We start from the raw sequence: 20,528 nt of genomic DNA, 5'->3' as shown, positions 1-20,528 counted from the left end.
TTCTTAATCCCTTCCACAACTCATTTTAATTTAGACTTCATAACAAGAAACTAGGCTATTACATTACCAAGTTACTTTTGTTTAATGATTCAACTATAGCAAGTACGCGTAAGCAAAATTAGGAATCGCAAGGTAGATAGCTAAGTGATTAAACTATCGCTACTAGGGCGTTAGTTCGAAGTTAGCAACGATCTGATGGGTGAATAGGCTAACAAATATAGTTTGCTCGCAAGATGTAGCCCAAAGTTAGCTTTGCGCATTGTGACGTAGTCCAGTATCACCATAAACGACACATTTTATTGTTTAAAATATTTAAATTGTCAAATAGCTAAACGGATCTAATTAGAAACGCGCTTGCTAGTTCGTTAACTTTTGCGGACATTGAGTTGGGCTAAAGAAAATCTGCCTAGCTATCTATATGAAACATTGAATATGAAACATATTTGAAACAATTTGCAAGCTAACATTATATTTCTTGTCCAGTCCAAATTGGTGCTGATACCCATAGTAAAACTGTGACCTCACCCACAAATAAGCAGTTGCATACGTTTTTAACACACCCACTGCCTCAGGCATCAAAACCACGTCTTTCAGGTGGTTGGGCACATTTGACTGAGCTGATAGCGGAAAGCAAGGGGCTTCTCCAGTGTCTTGCAATAACAGCCACATTGCGTGAGAGCAGCTACTGTCTAAAACAGTGACTAGCTCAGCTAGCTTATTTCCCGTTTAAGGCCGGCGTGGATTTACGAAGAAGTGCGGCATTTCCCCAACGAGAATAATAAAGAAGTCATCGTGCTGTGAAAACAACAGCAACTGTCAACCATACCGAGGAAAATCGAAGAGGTTAACGTTTAACTTCGGACTTTCGGAGCAATAGGTTACTAATAATCGGCATGAAGATCGAGCTAGCTACCAATGAAAAGTGTTGCCTAAAGTATTTTTGAAGAGCTCAATTGGACTGTTGGGAAGTCGGTGAACGTTCATTCAAAATTACATTTATTTAAAAATTAGAACTCATACATAGGCTACCTACACCATGACGAGAAGGTCCTGTGCAATTTACGCAACCGGGATTGTCTGCGCTCATCTACTGATAGTTGGAATCGCCCTGGTTGTGGCTCAAGTCTTCCAAACGCTGATTCATAACCGGTTAAAAAAGGTGAGTTGGAAATTATGTGTTTTTGGGAGATGATATTGGTTGGAATTCGATTACAACGTGTAGAGAAAGTGAAACGCCCGTTTACCGGTCAAACTGACTAGCCTAGCTAACGTTAGCTAGACAGTTAATTTTCGACATCTAAGCTAGCTATATAGCTAGCTAGCTAACGTTACCAAACTAAATTCGCGCACACTACGTTCCGGCACATTTAATTAGTATTAACCTGTAGGGCACTGGTAAATGAACAAGACAAATACTAGGGCATCCCAAATATTTGGATACATGTTTTGAATTGACGCCTACCTAGCTAGCTAACAAGCCACGTGAAAACCGGGCGTATAATTTATGCTTCAAATAGCTTGGGCTACTTTTTAGACCTGGATGGTAATATTAAGCTAGCAATGTATCGACTTGTAGCGAATGTAAAATCATAATAACTGAATGTAAACAGTTTGTAACCACGCCTTTGCACAGCTGTTCGTTGCAAGAATAGCTTAAGATAAGTCTTGATAAATGAATAGGTCGTGCAGTTTGCTCGCTAACGGTATGTGTTTGTCATCAGATAGGCGTAGGCTACGGAATATTCGAATAGTCTTCGAGGAAATCCTCGGTTTAAAATGCATAGGATATGAAATATGCTTGAATCTGCATGTGAAATGCGTGAATGCGGCGTTTAAATTACTTATGGGGCTTTTGGTACTTTAAGAAGTTGACTAAACTCCATTTCTGTATCGTTTTTACTATTTGTAGACGTGGTTATGTACAAGATTATAACCGATAAAGATGTCCTACACTTACGTTGAAGGGATTTTTAAATATATGGCGAGTCGCTCTTTTGTGAAGGCTCTTCAGAATAGTAGCCTACACCTCTTTACTACCAGCGACGCTGGGAATGGGTGCTTAGGCAAATTGACAATGCATGGATGGGGGAGGGGTTCACAAGCTTCGAAGCAAAGGTCTCGACAGTACATTTGAGTTGTGCTTTTGTGCTTTTCCTTTAACATCCAATTGAAAACATTTGTTCTTCTTGTATTTGCTAGACGGCTAAACAAAACCTGGAGAGGAATAACGTATACGATTGTCTACCCAAATAAAAACTTAGTAATTAAGTGTGGTTGCCCAATGGCACGTATTGAAGCATTCAAGATTTATCTGATCCTGTGTGTTTTGTACACTCCTTTGTTTTAGCGGCGTCTGCCAAATTATTAAAAATAACTAACCTCTCCAATGGGTTCAAATATCTGTCTAAATGGCATGTTTTTCCATGTGTAATATTTTCTGCACGACAACCAAATTCATAGTTTGTTTCTTTTTCCTTTTTTTGTTGGGGGAGGGGTGAAGGGGTTAGGGTGATTAGGCATTGACGAGTTAAAATAAGAATTTAAGAAACCAACCATTTTGTCAATGACTTTCAGTCAGTCTGTACTTTGTCCTTAACTATGAGAAATCAATTTTCCCCTGTGCACAATTTAAGAACAATTCATTAATTTAGGCAATTGTTTTAATGTTGTGGGAAAAAAAATACTTGCTGGAATTTCTTGAAAATGTTAATTTCAAAATATTGGTTAAACCGTGAATAGTTTTCCTTCATTCTCTCAACTCTATAGATGTCACGTCTTATTTCTGTGAATGGTAGCTTGGACAGCAGGGATTGTCATTATGCATACTGCTGTACACACTCATTTTGGTGTAACTGTTTAGAATAGCTATTTTTCAAATGTGTTTTGTCTTGTCTTATACAATGAATGGCAAGTCTGCTGTTATTTGTCTTAGTGAATGGGAAAATATTGGAATGGAACAAATACAGTCAGATTTGTCATTGCTGGAGTAGGGGGTGAAGTCTAACCAGCTACAGGACAGGAATTGCCAGGTGTTTACAAAATAATGAGGTCTCAAATTTCAGGGCCATAGTAGCACATTTCAAATAACCTCTTTATAAACCTTCCACCACTGAGGAAAATATGATCACGTGTTCAACTTGGAGAACATGTCCTGTCAAATGTTAAATCTGAGTGTGTTTTCTGAAATGAACCGAAATGTACTCAGCAGTGCTGCTTCTGTATTTGGAAAATAGGAACCTTCACTCACTCATTCACTCAGTCATATGACCATCATCTGCTTTTTGAGCAATTATGTCTTCTAGTATGAATGTGCTTTTGCTGATTCAGGGCCCTAACTTAAATGCTGCAAGTGAAAATGAGAGGGGGAAAGCAAAATAACAGAAAAAAACAATCCTTTTAATTTGTAAAAATATTTAGTAAATTCAAATGGTTTTGAATTTTTGTTTGTGTCTGACTAGTATATTCAAAAAAGTTTGGCAACAACAGTAATCACAAAACATGTTGGGATACAAACAAAAATGCTGCTGCTGACAGTTAGCCAAATAAGTTGGTCATACTTTCTTTCAATTTAGAAATGAAACAAGAGTTTTCACAAGAGTTTTCTTGCAACGTCGCCCCAGGGACCGATTGTTAAAACCATGTTTAGTGTCATGTCAAAATAATGTCACAATCCAACTTTCCTTGCTCTTCAAATACACTTGCGCTGTAGCCTGTGGTTATGGAGTCATGCCATTCTTGAGTTAACGTTAAGAAACCTGTTTTTGATTGCCTACAGGTAGGGTTTTTGTTTGTCAGCGCAACCGCCTGTCTGCAGTACATAGAAACTCCTCCTCCCTCCCAGCAGACCGGTTATATGTGCTTATTTGAACTCTTGAAGGTCAAAGAAAGCTTCCTTGCCATGGGGGGAGATATTTGGTGTCATATTGTGACATGAACGTCTGAGTGAAATCTATTCTGTAAAAATTAGAAGGTTCTATTTGAAACATTGAGCAGTGACAATACGTTGACCCTACACAGTATTGGCAAGTAATGCCCAAAATATGTATGCTCCAGGGTTTTCAGTTTTACGTGAATGATAGACATTCAAATACAGATAACGTTTACATGGAAACCCCTAACCACTTTATATTTCAAGCAGTATTGTAGAAACTGATAGCTATCCTAAATTAATTTGTATTATTGCTGTGCTTATTTTTTCATTTTGATATCATGTACCAACACGTCATGGAAATTATGCATAGCAGTATAATTATTGGATGTGAGAGAAGTGACAGTAATAAAAAGATAAGTGGAATATTATAATTGTTGCATTGAACAGCTCTAACTGTAGTTTTAAACCTCCTTTTTGCTTTAATTAAATGGCTTGCAAAAAAGGCAAGGCTTGTGCAAAATGCTGAGTAAATGGCTTAACGTAATGTGAAATGTAAATGATTGAGTCCAGATCTGTCAAAATAACAAGATAAGGAAAGGCATGTGATTGATAAATTCATTAGAGTTTCTAGACTAACAAACCAGGTGGTGATGTTTGAGCATGCAACTTTGTCCATGGCTTCTTTGAGATGAACACTTATAACCTTGTTGAAATTGTTCTGTTCTCATATTTGACAACATGTCACATCTATTCAGTATTAGAACGCTGATCAGTTTTCTTTTTTCCTGCCCCCACTGGTATTCATACATGTATATTCTTACCATTACCTTGCAACAGAAGCTAGAGAAGCAACATATTTAATGTGCCCCTGATGTCTTGCTGAAAAAGTAACCTAATTCTATTATTTTGATCCTCTTATTTATTTGTTTTTATTATTTTGCCAGCAAAACTGACTAGCAAAGCTATACAGAGGCACTGTCCAAAATGGCTTCTTTTAACGGCTCAATTGCCTGAGTATTTGAATTGAGTATACTGGATGAGAAAGTCAAGTAGTAATAACCGTACATATTGAGGACACAGTAGTTGGGCGTCTTTTTCGGAAAGCACCCGAGATTATGTAGACTCGCACACTCCACTCGATAATGAAGCACCAAAGTGAGTGTTGGCGTAACTTGGGAAAACTTGGGAATCCAACACCGTCAATTTTACAGTACTGGCTAAGTAATCAAATGTTTCTGTTACACAGACATACCTGCTAGAGCCCAGGAATTTGGCTCTCTGGTGCCTCCGTCAGCCAGTTATAACCCAGCATTCTGAACTTTACCCCTCTGACCTCCTGCTCTCTTACACGCATTAAAAAAATAAAAAATAAAAAAACTATTTTTTTTGTGCTGGCACAGATCAAGGCTCTGACAAGCTGTGAGTGATATGTGGTAAACATTATGTCCCTGGAGCCTTTCCAGAGACCTTCGCTTTTCAAGGTTGCTAAACACAAAAAGCAATTCTTCATCTCCTCTGAAAAGTGTTCTGTGCAAATTTCTGTAGTTTTTTTTGAAGGTACAAAGTATGATGGTAAAGAATTGTTTTGAGATATAAATGAAATCACTGATGATGGAAGTTTCTGCTGACTCTTAATGTTTTTTCAAATGATGATTTAAGATGGTATACGATCGGCTAATGTGGCATTCATGCAACTTAAAATATATTCCTCCAACTGAAATGAGGCCTGGTGGCACGCTAAGCCGACGCAATTCATATTTTTGTTCAAGTTTGTTTGCTCTGTATATTCTAGACTTAATCGTGAGGAGAGGATAACTTGATACGCTGCATTTATTGCAGGAGAGTAGGCTGTGCAACCTTATGTTTTATATAACATTCAAGAAAAATATATTCAAATTACTTTACATTCAATTTTAAAATTTATATCCAAGTGAAGAGAATCGGACCTGACATCTAAATGGTATAAAGTTAAACATGACACATTTCTTCCAATTTTTAAAGCAAAAGTACTTTTTATTTAAAGTTTGGGAACCCTGTACCTCGGGCAACTATAACCGCTAGCAAACCCTTCCAGTAGCAAGCCATTCCAAAACCTTCATCCCCCTTTCCCGGAGATACTTCATGGTTGATTTTGAGGTATGTTTGTGATCATTGTCTTGCTGGAATACCCAACCTCTCTTCATTTTCACTATCTGGACTGACCTTCAAATGATTGGTTTAGCTACAAGCATGGCGACAGCATCATAACCCACCGCTGCACAGAGTAATTATCCAATTTTAACCATGAATTTCTTGTTTATTTCTCCATGCAACCCTTGGCATATCTATATCTGTATGTTTTTCTGTGTTTGACAGCACATCATCCTTAAGTTCTAACTTGATGTTCTCTATATTACGACCACTGGATAGTGCATGTTGAGCCATACTAGACCATTGTAAGCATTTGGATATTTGGCTGAATCTTGGCCAAAAAAACCTTTCTACCAGAAGATACTTTGGGAGGTTTCTCATCTGAGTCCTATTTTCACATAGCAGTGAAAGCACTCTGGAATTCTACTATAAAGGACCTGGTCATTTGAACAGAAGTGAGGAATTCCACACACTTCGTTAGAAACGGCTTAGTCTATATCTAGACCTGGTACTGTAATTGTGATTGTGTATATTGGTTTCACGAGGCTTATGCCAAACAAATTAAATGAACTCAGCCTATACACTCTTTACATTGAGCTAATTAACCCTTTGTATAAACACAAGTGACCAAATAAAGGATTGGCACTGTTGATTTAAAGCAAGTACACATTCAGGTGTGGCCCTTTCGACTCCTTTCTTAATTCATTTGAGAGAGAATTTTACCTGAATTTAAGCCGCCTTCACACTTTTAGTGTTGGCTGTGTGAAATAGCAGTTGAGTGTTTATCAAGCCAGGTCCTGAGGACCCACTGGGTCGATTCAGTTTTTATTGGGTTTCCAAAGTACTGTACTAACAGGTTAGTAAAAGAAGGTCTTGTGTATAAATCCCCAGAAAGTACTCTTACTAAGGTCACCAATTACGTTTTCCTTGTGCGCATGGTCCTTGCAAATATTTTCAAAATTGCTATTTTCTTTGTTCAACCAATCCTCCTACATTACATGGATATCTAAATTTTTGCATTTGACTTTAAATACTGAGTTTTGAAAGTGTATAGTCTCCCCTCCTTTGCGTTATGGAAGTTCTTTTTTTGTCTTCAACCGCATGCAAAATGGAGAATTTATTTAATTTGTTGATCAGTCAGCAGTCATGAGTCAACAAAGTTGGCCAACCTCATTGCAGCTTCAGCTCTTGCCACTAACCTCATTAATGCAACACTAGAAGAAGGATAAGTATATGGAAATGTGCACCGTAGAAGAAAGTTTAGCGGCTTTAGTGATAAAGGATTACTTTATTACTGTTTTATAAAAGTTGTTTTGTATGTCAACATCACTGACAATTTGATGTTGAATTGCATGACTTATCAAAAGACCCACTCGTATTAGACACAAGAGCTTGGTTTGATACTACAACATAATGGTGAGTTGATGAAGTTTTCTCCCCTGTCAGTTCTTCGAGGACCTACTTCCTTTTTGACTTAATTTTAAATTGATGTGGCCGCAATGTGGAGGGTTTGCTCCTGTCAGATCTCAGATTAGACAAGGAGTGTAATTACAGAGAGGTGTCCCAAATGTTTAACAAAGAACTCTCCGTTGTGAAATACTCTGCTCTGTGGAATGTGGCTTGTGTTCAGGTCTCTAGGGTGGCAGTTGTACTTTGAATTGGTATTGATTCTCCCCACTGAAGGGCCGCAATGGACTGCCAACCATCGCAACGGCAACCAACACGTTCACTGACCTCACTTCAAGCAGATTCTCGGTAGCCAATGGCGTGCTTTGCATTCTGAATGCAACGTGCGGTGGAATGTCTGATTTTAGCTGTTTGCGTGTCTTCAGCTTGGTCTTAATCTGTTAGGATCAGTTTGCAGTGTCTCAGTCTGTAATATGTGGAAGTGAAAGGGGAAAGCTAGTCTCTTCCTGCCCTCCTGCTCATGCCAGAACCTGACCTGTTTCATAATACGCACAAAACCCAATCTCTTTCACTCTTGCTCACAATCTTGCTGTCTCTTGCGCTTTCCCTCTGTCTGTCTCTGGCCGTTCCCATAGAAACACAACAGGCATGTTAAATAATATAACAAAAGGAAGCATCTGTATGTAAATGTAAAAAAGTTAATGAATCCGCTTTGCATGGACCATTGATTCTGTTCTGGGTGTGTTCACCAACTGCTTTTCCTTTCCCTAGTTTAATTTCCCACTATATTTAATGTACTTCTTGGTTGTATACATAAGAATCCATTCAGTTCAGTTAAATTCAAATAAGCCAAATAAGTAATTGATGTGGTTACAGAGTGGACAGATGTTTGTCCAGTTTTGGCCTGAGGTCCCACCCCCACACACACCCCCCCCCCACCCCCCCACCCCCCCCCTGCGGTAAAGAACCACTTCAGCTGCATTTTGATCTAAGGCCAAGTAAACCAACATTAGCTCGCTGATAACCAATGGGGGTTTCACATTTTATTTTTGACTGGTGAAGCAACGTTTATGGTGTAATTTTGTGGGCCAGTGCTGTTGGCTGCTGTGCCTCATTCATTTATTTTGGGCGATGAATGAAAGTGCATATCAATGTTTTTAATGTTTTCCATGCAGGAAGCCACACTTAGAAAATGGCAATGTTATTAATGTATGACTAGATTCTGTCCTACCATCAACAATCAGATTGGGGGAAAAAATGTTTTCTAAGTGGAATGATTGTTGGTGGCAAACTGCTGATCTCCTGGGATTTTCACACACACTAGTCTAGAGTTTGCAAAAAACAAAACCACAAATTACAACAGTGGTATGCAGAAGAGCATCTCCGAACACACAATGCATCATAACTCAAAGTGGATAGGCTACAGCTATAGAAGTCTAAAAAATACTTAATAAAGTACTCGGTGAGTGTATAACTGACCCCTTCATTGGTTTTTCCTATGGGAACTGAATCCCCCCCCCCCCCTCTGGAGTTGGATCTCAAGTGCCCATGCTGATGATTACTGCGGGGCTCCATTTCCCCTGCTTATGCCCTGTTAGTGGCTTGACATAATGACCCATCAGTGGGATTGTTACAATAAACATGTCCAACTGCGACAAAGGGTCTTTCATTCATTACAGAGATGAAGACCATATCCTTTAACAGGCCATTCAAATGTGGGTGGTATCATTTCACAAAGCTTGGAGTCAGGAAAAGTATTGCCTCTTACATCATTCACATTTTGTGGTGTGCTATATAACATTATTTCTTGGAATTTACCTTTGTAACTACCCATTAGTCATTTCATAACATTAAAATCGATCAATGGAATAATTTTATGTGTATTTGATGGGGTCAAATCCATATTATTGTTAAAACAAATGTGTAGCATATGGTCATTTCTGATGCTTGTGCCTAATTAGGCTTTTTTTAAACACCACATGTACAACAACTGAGTAAACGTTTCATAAGAAAACGACAGCCTGCAAAGTCCCGCCTTGATCAGAACACTATTTTGGCAGTAGAATGGGACCACTACTAATTGACCATTTTACCTTTAGATAACACCTCACCCAAGCTGAGCTTTCTGTTCCACTTGTGTCAGCAAGGAACAGGAAGCTGAGACTGCAGTGGGCACAGGCTCACCGAAACTAGACAGTTGAAGGCTGGCAAAATGTTGTCTGGTCTGATGAATTTCGATTTCCGCTGAGGCATACAGATGGTAGGGTCAGAATTTGGCACCAACAGCATGAATCCATGGACCCAAACTGCCTTTTGTCAACAGTCCAGGCTGGTGGTGTAATGGTGTGGCGATTGAAAGCCACCACCTATTTGAGTATTGTTGCTGACCATGTGCATCCCTTCAATGATCTTCTAATGGCTACTTCCAGCATGATAATAAACAATATCACAAAACAAAAGTAATCTCAAACTGGTTTCATGAACAAGACAATGACTTCAGAGTTCTTCAGTGACCTTCCCAGTAACCGGATTTGAATCCAATAGAACACCTTTGGGATATGGTAGAACGGGAGATTCGCACTATGAATGTGCAGCTGACAAATCTGAAGAAATTGTGTGATGCAATCATGTCAACATGGTACAGAATCTTGTGGAATCCATGAAGAAGTGAGGCTGTTTTGAGCGCAAAAGGAGGCCCTACCCAGTATTAGTATAGTGTTCCTAATAAAGTGATCAGTGAGTCTAAGTTACTGTAGGGGAGTTCCATCGGATAGATGGCCAATGGGATTAACAAGACCAAAGGACGACTGAGACTGCGTTTCCTTCACATTTCGCAAAACATAATAATAATAATAATAATAATAATAATATACCAGACCATTGATAAGCTTTCTCTTACTCCTCCTAAATGATCCACTAAAATGCATTTCTGAAAACATTTCATCCAAGTTCTGTTTGCCAGGTGAGCTGCGCTGACATGCCCTGGAAGGCGAAGGAATTGGCCTTGCTGATCCAGTACTTTTGGAGGGGACTGTAAATTTAAATTAAATATAATTAGGGAATGCTCCAAGCTCTCAGAAGATGTGTTTTAAGAACAAATTGTTCATATGAGTGATTCTTGCATTTTTTTTTTTTACGTGACAATGGAGGAAATGTATCAGCTTTTTATCCAATATCTTGTCTCTAAGATTCTAGATCCAACTAAAGGTTTGATCCCCGAGGTTTGTGTATGATTGCAACCAAGAGGTTTGACCAGGGGTCTCCAATCTTATCCAGAAAGGGCCGGTGTGTGTGCAGGTTGTTGTTTTAGCACAGGACTAAGACAGCTGATTCTACTCATCTAGGTCTTGATTAAAGACCACGATTAGTTCATTAGTATAATCAGGTGTGTTACTGCTGGGTTAAAACAAAAACCTGCACCCACGCCGGCCCTTTTAGGATAAGATTGGAGACCCCTGGGTTAGACGATGCAAAAAATAATCATACAGTTCACTGTATCAAATGGCGAACTCAAGTTTGATTTTATTTATTTATTTTTTCAATTGGGAATCCGATACAATATTTATTGTATTTTATTTTATAGGTATTTTACTTCTGTCACCTGCTTAACTGATTTATTGTTAATCTTAATAACTGGTTCATCTGGTGTGGGCCCTCTCCTGGATTAAAAGCACCCTTTTAACATTAAGGGCCAGATTTACCTAAGGACTGTGATTGCTTTTCAGATGTAAAACCAGTTTATAATGTTGCAGTTATCTACATGGGTTTTACTAAATGGCCACAATGGGTCAAAATCCCTATTAGGATGCAACTTGCGGGGATTGTTGATGCATAGGTATATGTTCATGCATACAGTACCAGTGAAAACTTTGCACACACCTTGCCCTTTCCTGATTGATTCCACAATCAACTTCAAACAATTCACCTGGTCAAAGTGCAGCACATTTTATATGTAGCCCCTCATTTCAAAGTTAACATAATGTCAAATAAGAGAGTCATGTTTTGTATGTGGATGCATATCCATTGCATGCCATGACTTCCTGATGTCTGTGACCAATCATCATCACCAGTCTGGATATCTTGCTTTCAGGTTGTCTTAGAGGCTATACTAAAAAATTGTAGCTTTAAACCACCAACAAATGCAGCAACAGGTTTTTTGGTGTGTACCACTGGGCCTGAAATGAATGAATGTGAACAATGTCATCAAATATAAATGCTTATCTTTGTCATATTACTTTAAAGTGGTGTACAATTAAAATTGTGTTTTTTAGAATGGCAAATAAACAAATAAAAAAAATTCAAACAAATGGAAAAAATGGCAATTTTAAACCGTTGAACATAAAACTTATGGAAGCAGAAACGTTTCCAAAATTGGACATCGGTATCGGCTGGAAAATGTAATATCGGTGCGTTCCTACATGCAGTGCAAATCTTAATCCAACAGGGTAGGCCTTGAACAATTAATCTCACATTTGGCCTCAACATTTTTATTTTGTATTTTCTTCCCCCAGGAGATGACCCTGACGGAGGGCAGTCGGGTGTTTGACTCATGGAAGGACCCCCCCGTTCCCGTCTACATGCAGTACTTCTTCTTCAACGTCACCAATCCAGAGGTCTTCCTAGCAGGTGGCAAGGCGGCTCTCACTCAGATTGGCCCTTACACTTACAGGTAGTGTAACCATCGCACGTGATCAGTCCCAGCGGAGATTAACTCAAGCCTATTCGCATTTCAGGATGTGAAACAGTGTAGGAAGTAACACACTGGGTCTTTCTGGTATGGCCTGGGTGAAGTAATAAGCCAACTATAAAGCCGAGTCAACTTTTATGTACATTGTTTCAGGTGTGTATGTTTGCACTTCTGCTTGCTAAAGGCAGGGCTGTGCTTCAGTGTAAACTCATGGTAGGTGTTGATATTATTTTGAATAAATGTAAATGAATAGCCTCTCATTTAGCAGTTGAGACTTGTTCCACATCCGGTTGCCAGGGTTGGGTACTGAAACCTGAGACTTTGCATGACATTACACGTCATTTGGCTGATATCCAAAAAAGCGTCAGCCAAAGCGCCTTTGTATACCCAAATATTTGTTAATATAGCATTTTTAATCATGAACTGGTTTAAGGTGGTTTTAATGTTGCAGCTGATCGGTTTATGCATTTCAGAACCAAAACATTCAGGACAACTGCTTGTTATGGCTACTCTGTGAAATAAATATCTCTGTTTGTTAATTGTTTTGACAGAAAGGACTGAAAACTGGTCATTGCCAGTAGTATTGAGAGAATGGACAGATTGTTTTACTGTACATTGTTTGTGTATTTGAGATGGGATTTATAGATATGTGGTCAATGATTTAAAAAGAAGTATTCGGCCTATCTGAGAAGACTTCCAAAAACATTTATTTTCTCCATGTTGATATAGATTTGTGCACGTGCCTTTCAATGGTACATGAAGTCTCTTTACGTACTGAGTATAAGGTGTGATGTTTCATGGAAGAAATGAACACTGAAATAAAGTTAGTATTTGGTGAAGATTGTTCATTTTTGTTTGCTTAACGTACCTTTTGTCAACAAAATCTAGACTAAAACCAATAAGTGACTGAAACCAATTTTAAATTTGTCATGACTAACACTGCTCAGAAGAAGGATTGGAGGGCCAGTGGCAAACTGAACTGTATGCCAATCCCTGTTCTTTAGGCTGACTGCAAACACACTTGTCAGGATACATTTTCTGCTGTTTAAGGTTTTATGTATGCAAACCTGACCCAATGTGTCATACGACCTTCAGGTTTACCACATTTTCAGATTATATTCCGGATTATATTGTTAACAGTTACAAGATGGTGACATGATCTATTGAACCAAATAGCGCATTGTGTGCAGTTTCAGGCGAATACAGCAATGATGACTTGTCCTCTCAAATTGATATCTCATTTAGAAAGCAATTATAAAGGTCAAAGGTAGTCAACTTGCATCTGCATCATTCATTCAAGTGTTATTCCAAATTTGGGTGCTTGTTATACCATGAGAAGAGGAACAAGATGTGCTGATCTGTACTGTAATATGAATTGTCCCTTTGTGTGACTGTTTTAGCTTCCCACGTTTCTGAATGTGGTACCCTTGTGTGAACTCCAAACCCTTTCTTCCCTTTTCCTTCACCAGAGAATATAGGCCCAGGGAGAATGTGACCTTTTTGGAGAATGGGACGAAGCTCTCGGCCTTAAATCCCAAAAGTTTCGTTTTCCAGCCAGAGATGTCGGTGGGGGATCCAGAGGTGGACCTCATTCGAACCATCAACATCCCTGTAGTGGTGAGTGCAGTCTGCTTTTGGGGAAAGTGCAGGCTAAAGAGCTTGCCAGGCGCTGCAAGGCTCACTTCAGTGTGTTATTGCCTGATTTAAAGGCTCATTAGTTCAGAAGCACAAAGGCTTCTTGGACAGGCCAAGCCCATCCCTGGGTTTCTCCATAGACCTGTTCCAGCAGTACAGAGGGGGCATTTTATCACACACTTTTATTGGCTCTGCATATTGCTCCTGTTTTTGTTGAGACCTTGTTGCACCTTAAGGACAGATGGCATTCAGTTCTTAACATTTGGGCATATTTTTGGTGGACATGCACTTTTCAGTGCTTAAGTAAAATGAATACAAGTCTGTTAGGGTTTCAGCAGAATGGCTAAGCAGCAAGCATACTCATGATAATGAAAAACTTAACTTAAGGTGAGACCCATTTGGACTGTTTTCCTACAAATGAGCCACTTCTCAAAATGATTATACTTTCTTTGAGGAAAGGCATTGTGATACAAACCAGTACAAACCTTATTTTTATAACTGTGTCTTTGCAGTGTTGCGGTTTACTTCATGGAAACGGACTGTAATAGGAGCCAGATGAATTAAAATGCATCCCGCTAACCCCTCTTCACCGCCCCCATTTTCTTTTAGGCAGTGATGGACCAGATGCAGTCCTACTCATTCCTTTTGAGCACATTTGTGTCAATGTGGATGAACTCCATCGGCGTAGATTTGTTCATGACTCGCACCGTTCAAGAGGTTTTGTGGGGTTTCGAAGACCCACTGCTCTCCCGTATCCATCGCCTGAAGCCTGATGTCGATGCGTACTTTGGTCTCATGTACAAGGTATGACCTTGGCAAGTGATTTAGGGTTTCCTCATCCTGGTGGGTGAAATGGTGTCATTGTTCTTTGAAGTCAACAGAAGTTTTTGGTGGAGGGTGTTCTTCTATGAATTGTAGTTCTGCAGATGAATTAAAGAACTGTTCTGAGGTGTGTCTGCAATTGAGTAGGCTATTCCTCTAAGAGGACATACTGTTTATAAACTGTTCAGAAATGCCAAGTAATTTCTTTGAGCACAAAGGCTGTTGTTGTCATTACCGTTCAGGGAATGAATACCTTTAACCCTGTTAACATCAGTCTTAATTATTGACAGTGCAGAGAATATTTATGTGCTTGTCAGTACTCTGAAGAGTTTGAATTGGGCTCTTTGTTAAGATTCAAACCTTATCTCAATCTGCCCAGTGGGAAGTGCATGTTGTTTGATACAGTACAGTAGACATGCAAGACTGTAGCAGTTGAAAGGTCTGTGCTGATGCACCTCGATGGAGAGTTGGCTGTATTGTTGGTGTTAGGGCAGATCAGTTTATGCTCCTGTCCTTTAGCAAATGCAAACATTTCACTTAAAGCATAGTTTTTAGATTAATATGTAGTAAAAAGATGAATGAAGATGTTCATAAGCAAAAGGATGATGGGAATCTTTCACTGGCTATAATAGGGTTGAGAGGAGTGTTATATGAGCAATCCTTCACTGGTTATAACAAGGTTAGATGAAATTAATTCCCACCACTCCCAATAATGTGTGTACATTATTTATTATATACATTGAGACAGCAGCTTGCTACTTATTTGTTACTAACAAAATGACTGCTATTGTCAAATATTGACTTTAATGGAGGCAAAGTTATTACATTTCACAGTTTAGAACTTGTTCCATTCATGTTTTTAATCTCCTTTCCAGAAAAATGGAACCGATGAAGGAGAATTTGTTTTTCTCACCGGCGAGCAGGACTATATGGACTATGGCAGAATCGACACATGGAATGGCTTAAGGTAGTAAAATGTCCACTGCTGTCATGAGCTCCTGATGGCTTGCATTTGAAAATGTGCTTGCACAGTGGAACTAAAAAGCTTTTTAGTCTCTGTTCTCTCTTCTCTCTGGTTTATCTAATGATGGAAATAGTTTTCAAGGATTTCATCATTCCTTGGTTACTTTAGTTCTCCAGATATAGCAGCACTATGTTCTGTTACCATCTGGTAATATCTAATGCTTGGGTGGTCCTCTACTCCTCCTTATTCTCCCTCACCTCCACTTGGCCTCTCCTCATTCTGATCAGGGGGACTGATTCGCCAAGAGGCAGGGTGCTGCTGTTGTTGTTGGACCGTGACGCAGCTTTTGTTGTTTTTGCTGTTTGCCTGCGAAGAAACGCTAAAATAATATTGGTGGTTAATGTGCTGACTTTCTGCTTTAATTTGAGGCCTTTTACATTGATATTGGGAAGATATCCGGCATCTGGTGATGTCTATCGGGTGGACTTCAGGCAGGCATTGATTGCAAAGGATTTGCAAAAAAATATAGAATATGATGACTTCATGATTTGTCCCCTAAAATTGGGGGAAGGGGGCCATGTATGAAAAGGGCTGTAATTAGTCCCACCAATTTTAGGGAGCCAGAAGTAACTGGTCAAATTAATCCAAACTGAAATAAAGTCGTCATCATTCAAGATTTTCTTGAAAGTCCTTTGCAATGATTGACTGCCCGAAGTCTACACCCCATAGACGTCAACGGAATTTCTTGCCTTTTGTGTGTCACATTGGTGATCGTTTTACTCAGCATCTTGAGCCCTGGCATGTCATTCTTATCCTTACTTATTATTTCGGTTTAAAGCCAGTTTACCGTTCACCGATGTATGAGCATTGCCACTGGTGATTATCACATTTCACAGCCAGTCACAATGACTATATGTCATTGTCGCAAACATCATTGTGCCATTTCACAAAGACATGAATTGCATTGAACTTTCACTCCAACACTGGCTCCCGTGTCATGACAATATTATGATAGAACAGTCTCCTGTAATTAACTAAGTCTACAGTCATCAACTAAAGATAATCTAAGGATATTGGATAAAAAGAGCACACTTGTTCAGAGTTTGATTAACACAATTACAATGTTTTTGTGTCTGTATGCTGCCGATTGGGCAGTCTACAAAGCATTAATGACTCCAATTCAGCGATGTGCTCTTATCGGTTACCTGTTTATTCATTTTATGGGCGACAGGGTTCAATATCAAAGTCGAGCGATAATGGAATGTTGGTGACAATGTAGGACCATCGACTGATCATACTTCCTGTACATTGCCCTAATATCCACCTCTTCTAGGTTAATTCGAAGGGTTTGGGTGTGAATTTTTATTTTCATTGCCGTTTGATCCCAAATAAGGGTTTTTGAAGAATGTGACTGTTAAACTTTACTTTGCTTTGCTCGATTTGTGAATCTGGCTGAGTTGGTGCAAACAGAGTAAAGTCCACAGGAAATGGGTCTTTAACCCTGGTCAGAACATTAAACATGGCTTCATGTGCCCGTCTTAAAAAGCAACAAGAATATATGCCTGAAAATCCTCGGTCTGAACTGTAACTGGGTTTTAAATCCTGGGCTGACCTTTAAATACAGGGGTGATCAAATAAGGTAACCTTTTTAAGATCAAAATAAGAATATATTTTTCTCTTCGGAAAAACTTGATCTGGGGAAAAAGCACATTTGTGTTACTGTTGTGCAAGTTATATAATGTTAACATGTAGATCCTCAATATTCTGTACATTTTAATTCTAAATAATTGTCAGTATTAAAAAAACAAAAACCTGATCCTCTTCTGGTCAGCTCAGGATGCAACATAAAGGCTAAAACATTATTAAAATGTCATTGTTGTGTATTTTCTTTCCCTGTTATAGTAAAATGACATGGTGGTCATCCAACCAGAGCAACATGATCAATGGGACGGATGGCAGCGCGTTTCACCCTCTGCTGTCTAAGAATGAGCTGCTGTACATCTTTGCAGCAGACCTCTGCAGGTAAAGCCTTACACTGCAGGCAGGCCAGGGGGTTTTTTGACAGAGTTTTGAATCCTCCTCCACGCACTTTTACCAGCCGTTCTCAGAGGAATCCTTTGTCTTTGAAGAAAACTGAGACGGTCGCAGCTCTGTTGACTCCTGCTCTACATTCCCTGATATTCCAGTTAAATTGTCATCTTGGTTCATTTTGTCGTATGTCTGCCAGCCAACTTCTTGAAATCCTGTTTGTGTCCATTAGACAGTTCCCTCTAGTCTGCTTAAAGGAAAAAAAAGAAGAAGAAAAAAAAAAAAGCTGCCAATTCTGATATTGTTTGAAAAACTAGGCGAAGTCAGAGCAGTCCGTTATATTGCTCAGGCTAGCCAAGGTAGGTTCTGTGATATTTGTATGCTAACGTCACTGTATTTTCGGGAGTTTCATGTGATCGCCTGGATGGGTGACTGTCCATAAGCCAGTCTCTGCGTTCAAGGGTGGAGTTTGAGCGCTCGTTACCTTCTGGGAAACACAGGCTAGAGATTCAAGCCAAACGCGTTCAGTGTTTTGAGAAGTTTTGCCCCGTATTTAGGAAACGGCTACACTGACGGTGATTTTAAAAAGGCTTACACGCATTATTTAAGCATTTAATCCAAATAAGCTCAACTGAAAAAAGTCTGGCAGTGCTCCTTTAAGCAACTGCCACCCAACTCTCATCCCTTAGATGATGAGTAGAAATGCTGCTTTGTTGGAGTGGCTCAAAATGAAAAACTGAAAGATCCTCATTATTAATCACTTGCTCATCTGCGTCCCACAAATCATAATACAGTATCTAGAATTGTGCCAAAACTCTACTTTCCCTAGCAGTGCATTTGCAGCACAAATGCAGCCCTGTGGTCTCCTTTCTCCCTACCGCTACAGTTACACCCTGCTCCAGATATAAGGGCAGCCTGTCGAGATAGAGTTCCCCCTTAACCCATTATTTATAATCTCTTCTCTCACTGGGACGCATGGAGTGCAGGCTCTGCATTCCTGTGCTGTGAATTTGACCTTTGAACACCTCTTGTGCCATGCCTCCGTCCTGTCTTGTCCTTTCTTGTTGGGAAGTATTTCTTTCTCTTTAAGGCCATGGAGAACGACCCACACCAGTAGTGTTTCTAAGGCCTAATTTTAAAGTACTATATCCAGATATTTATTATTTGTTTAAATAAAATAAACAATACAATTGTTGAGGAACTCAATGCCAACATGTGGAAAAATAATGTACTTTATTAGTGTTTCAATGGAAGCGACCAAAATGCATGAGTTTAATAATATGCATTTCACCAAAATTAAGGTTTCATAATTATTGGTTTAGTACTTAGTGCTTGGTGCATCCACATTTGCTTATTTATATTATAATTGGACAAAGGTGTTGTGGTCACGTGAGGGCAAAATCGAATTTTTCGGCCAGATACAGATACATCAACATGTTTTGCATTGTAACATCGATGCATAAAAGAGAAACATCTCATACCCATGGTGAAATATGGTGGTGGGTCAGCCCACTGGCTAAGATCAATGCCATAATTGATTCCACCAAGTATCAGGCAATTTTGGCTGACTATCTGGTTGCCTCTGCCACAAGGCTGAGACTTGGCCCTAGTTGGAGCTTACAGGACTATGCAAGACAATGACCCAAAGCATACCTCAAAGTCCACACCTGGTTTTGTGTCAACAAAATGTTCTGCAATGGCCGTATCAGGCGCCGGACCTCAATCCAATTGAAAGCCTGCGGGCTGACCTGACGAGGGCAGTTGATAACCCAAGATTGTGAAGGATCATGCTAGGATCGAGTAATGAGTAATGGTCCAAAATCCCCCCAAGTGCATTCCTTACCCTTGTCTAGCATTGCAGGAAAAGACTCCATGCTCTTAGCCTTGCCAGAGGTGGATACACCAAGTACTAAACCAGAGGTGCCAGTAATTTGGGAACCTTGATTTTGGTGAAATCTATTGATTTTGTTTGGTTCCACTCAAACATTAAAAAAAGTACAGGATTTTGCGCTTTGAGTTTCTTAATTGTATTGTTTATATTTTTTAAGTGTTTTTTTTGTGCATTGCCAGTCAGGGGTGCCAATATTTCTGCAGCCCACTGTATATGCATTGTAGTGAATGTGTTTGTTTGGCAGAGGTGTAATTATGTTTCCTGTCACTCTCTAGATCGATCCATCTGGGCTTTGAGGCGGATGTTGAGGTGAAGGGGATCCCTGCTTATCGATTTGCACCCCCAAAGGATGTGTTGGCCAGTCCCGAGGACAACCCTGCGAATGCGGGGTTCTGTGTGCCAGCGGGGCAATGTCTCAGCACTGGGGTCCTCAAGGTCAGCGTATGCCGACAAGGTAAAGATTCACGCACTTTAAGGCCTCCTGCCCTCCACAACATCGCACACCTAACTGTGAATTCTGACACTGCACATCTTCTCTGTAGCCGGTTAATATTTAATTGAACTTGATAAGAGAACCCAAGACACACACACACACATGCACTCACTTGACCCACAGAAGCTGAGCTGAACTAGCCTCCCCAGTCATATTTTTTCAATAAACCTCAATAAACAGCTTTGCCCATGTCCAGCAGTCTTTTATTTGTAAATTAATCATCTTGGTCTCCTCTGGTCCAACGGTGCTAATTTTCAGTGTAGGTCAGAAATTAACACTTTTTCATATTCACTTTCATTAAGTGGTATATACGAAACGAAACACATTAAATTATTGCAGGAAAACGCATCTTTAAAATATTAGTGTTTTTTTTACACTTAACTTACTTCATGACAATGGAAAGGAGCAACACTGACTGAACACATCTACTGATCATCATGCTGCCACGTGTGTCCATTAGTGTTATCTTGACAAACAGGATAAAACAGGATAAGGCCCTATGAAGTCATGTGACTCCAGCATATTTGTAAAGAATTATGGTTCAGTGCAGTTTGCATGCACTACATGTTTTGATGCAGGTTTAAATTAATTTAGACACTT

General features: G+C 39.5%; 1 protein-coding gene across 2 annotated transcripts in view; it reads left to right on the top strand.

Moving 5' to 3' along the window:
- The first annotated feature begins 575 nt into the window (after positions 1 to 575).
- The window catches only part of scarb2a (scavenger receptor class B, member 2a), a 32,905-nt gene continuing 12,952 nt past the window's right edge, over positions 576 to 20,528 (top strand). For both annotated transcript variants that reach the window (XM_061260810.1, XM_061260811.1), the window contains exons 1-7: positions 576 to 1,159; positions 11,920 to 12,077; positions 13,565 to 13,712; positions 14,340 to 14,534; positions 15,428 to 15,519; positions 17,419 to 17,538; positions 19,711 to 19,889. In XM_061260810.1, the coding sequence (XP_061116794.1) occupies positions 1,037 to 1,159; positions 11,920 to 12,077; positions 13,565 to 13,712; positions 14,340 to 14,534; positions 15,428 to 15,519; positions 17,419 to 17,538; positions 19,711 to 19,889 (1,015 nt within the window). In that variant the 5' untranslated portion in view covers positions 576 to 1,036. The remainder of the gene's footprint in view (positions 1,160 to 11,919; positions 12,078 to 13,564; positions 13,713 to 14,339; positions 14,535 to 15,427; positions 15,520 to 17,418; positions 17,539 to 19,710; positions 19,890 to 20,528) is intronic.

The sequence above is a fragment of the Conger conger genome, chromosome 11 (genome assembly GCF_963514075.1).
Source record: "Conger conger chromosome 11, fConCon1.1, whole genome shotgun sequence".
Taxonomy (NCBI): Eukaryota; Metazoa; Chordata; class Actinopteri; order Anguilliformes; family Congridae; genus Conger; species Conger conger.
This window is presented reverse-complemented; position numbering and strand designations above follow the sequence as displayed.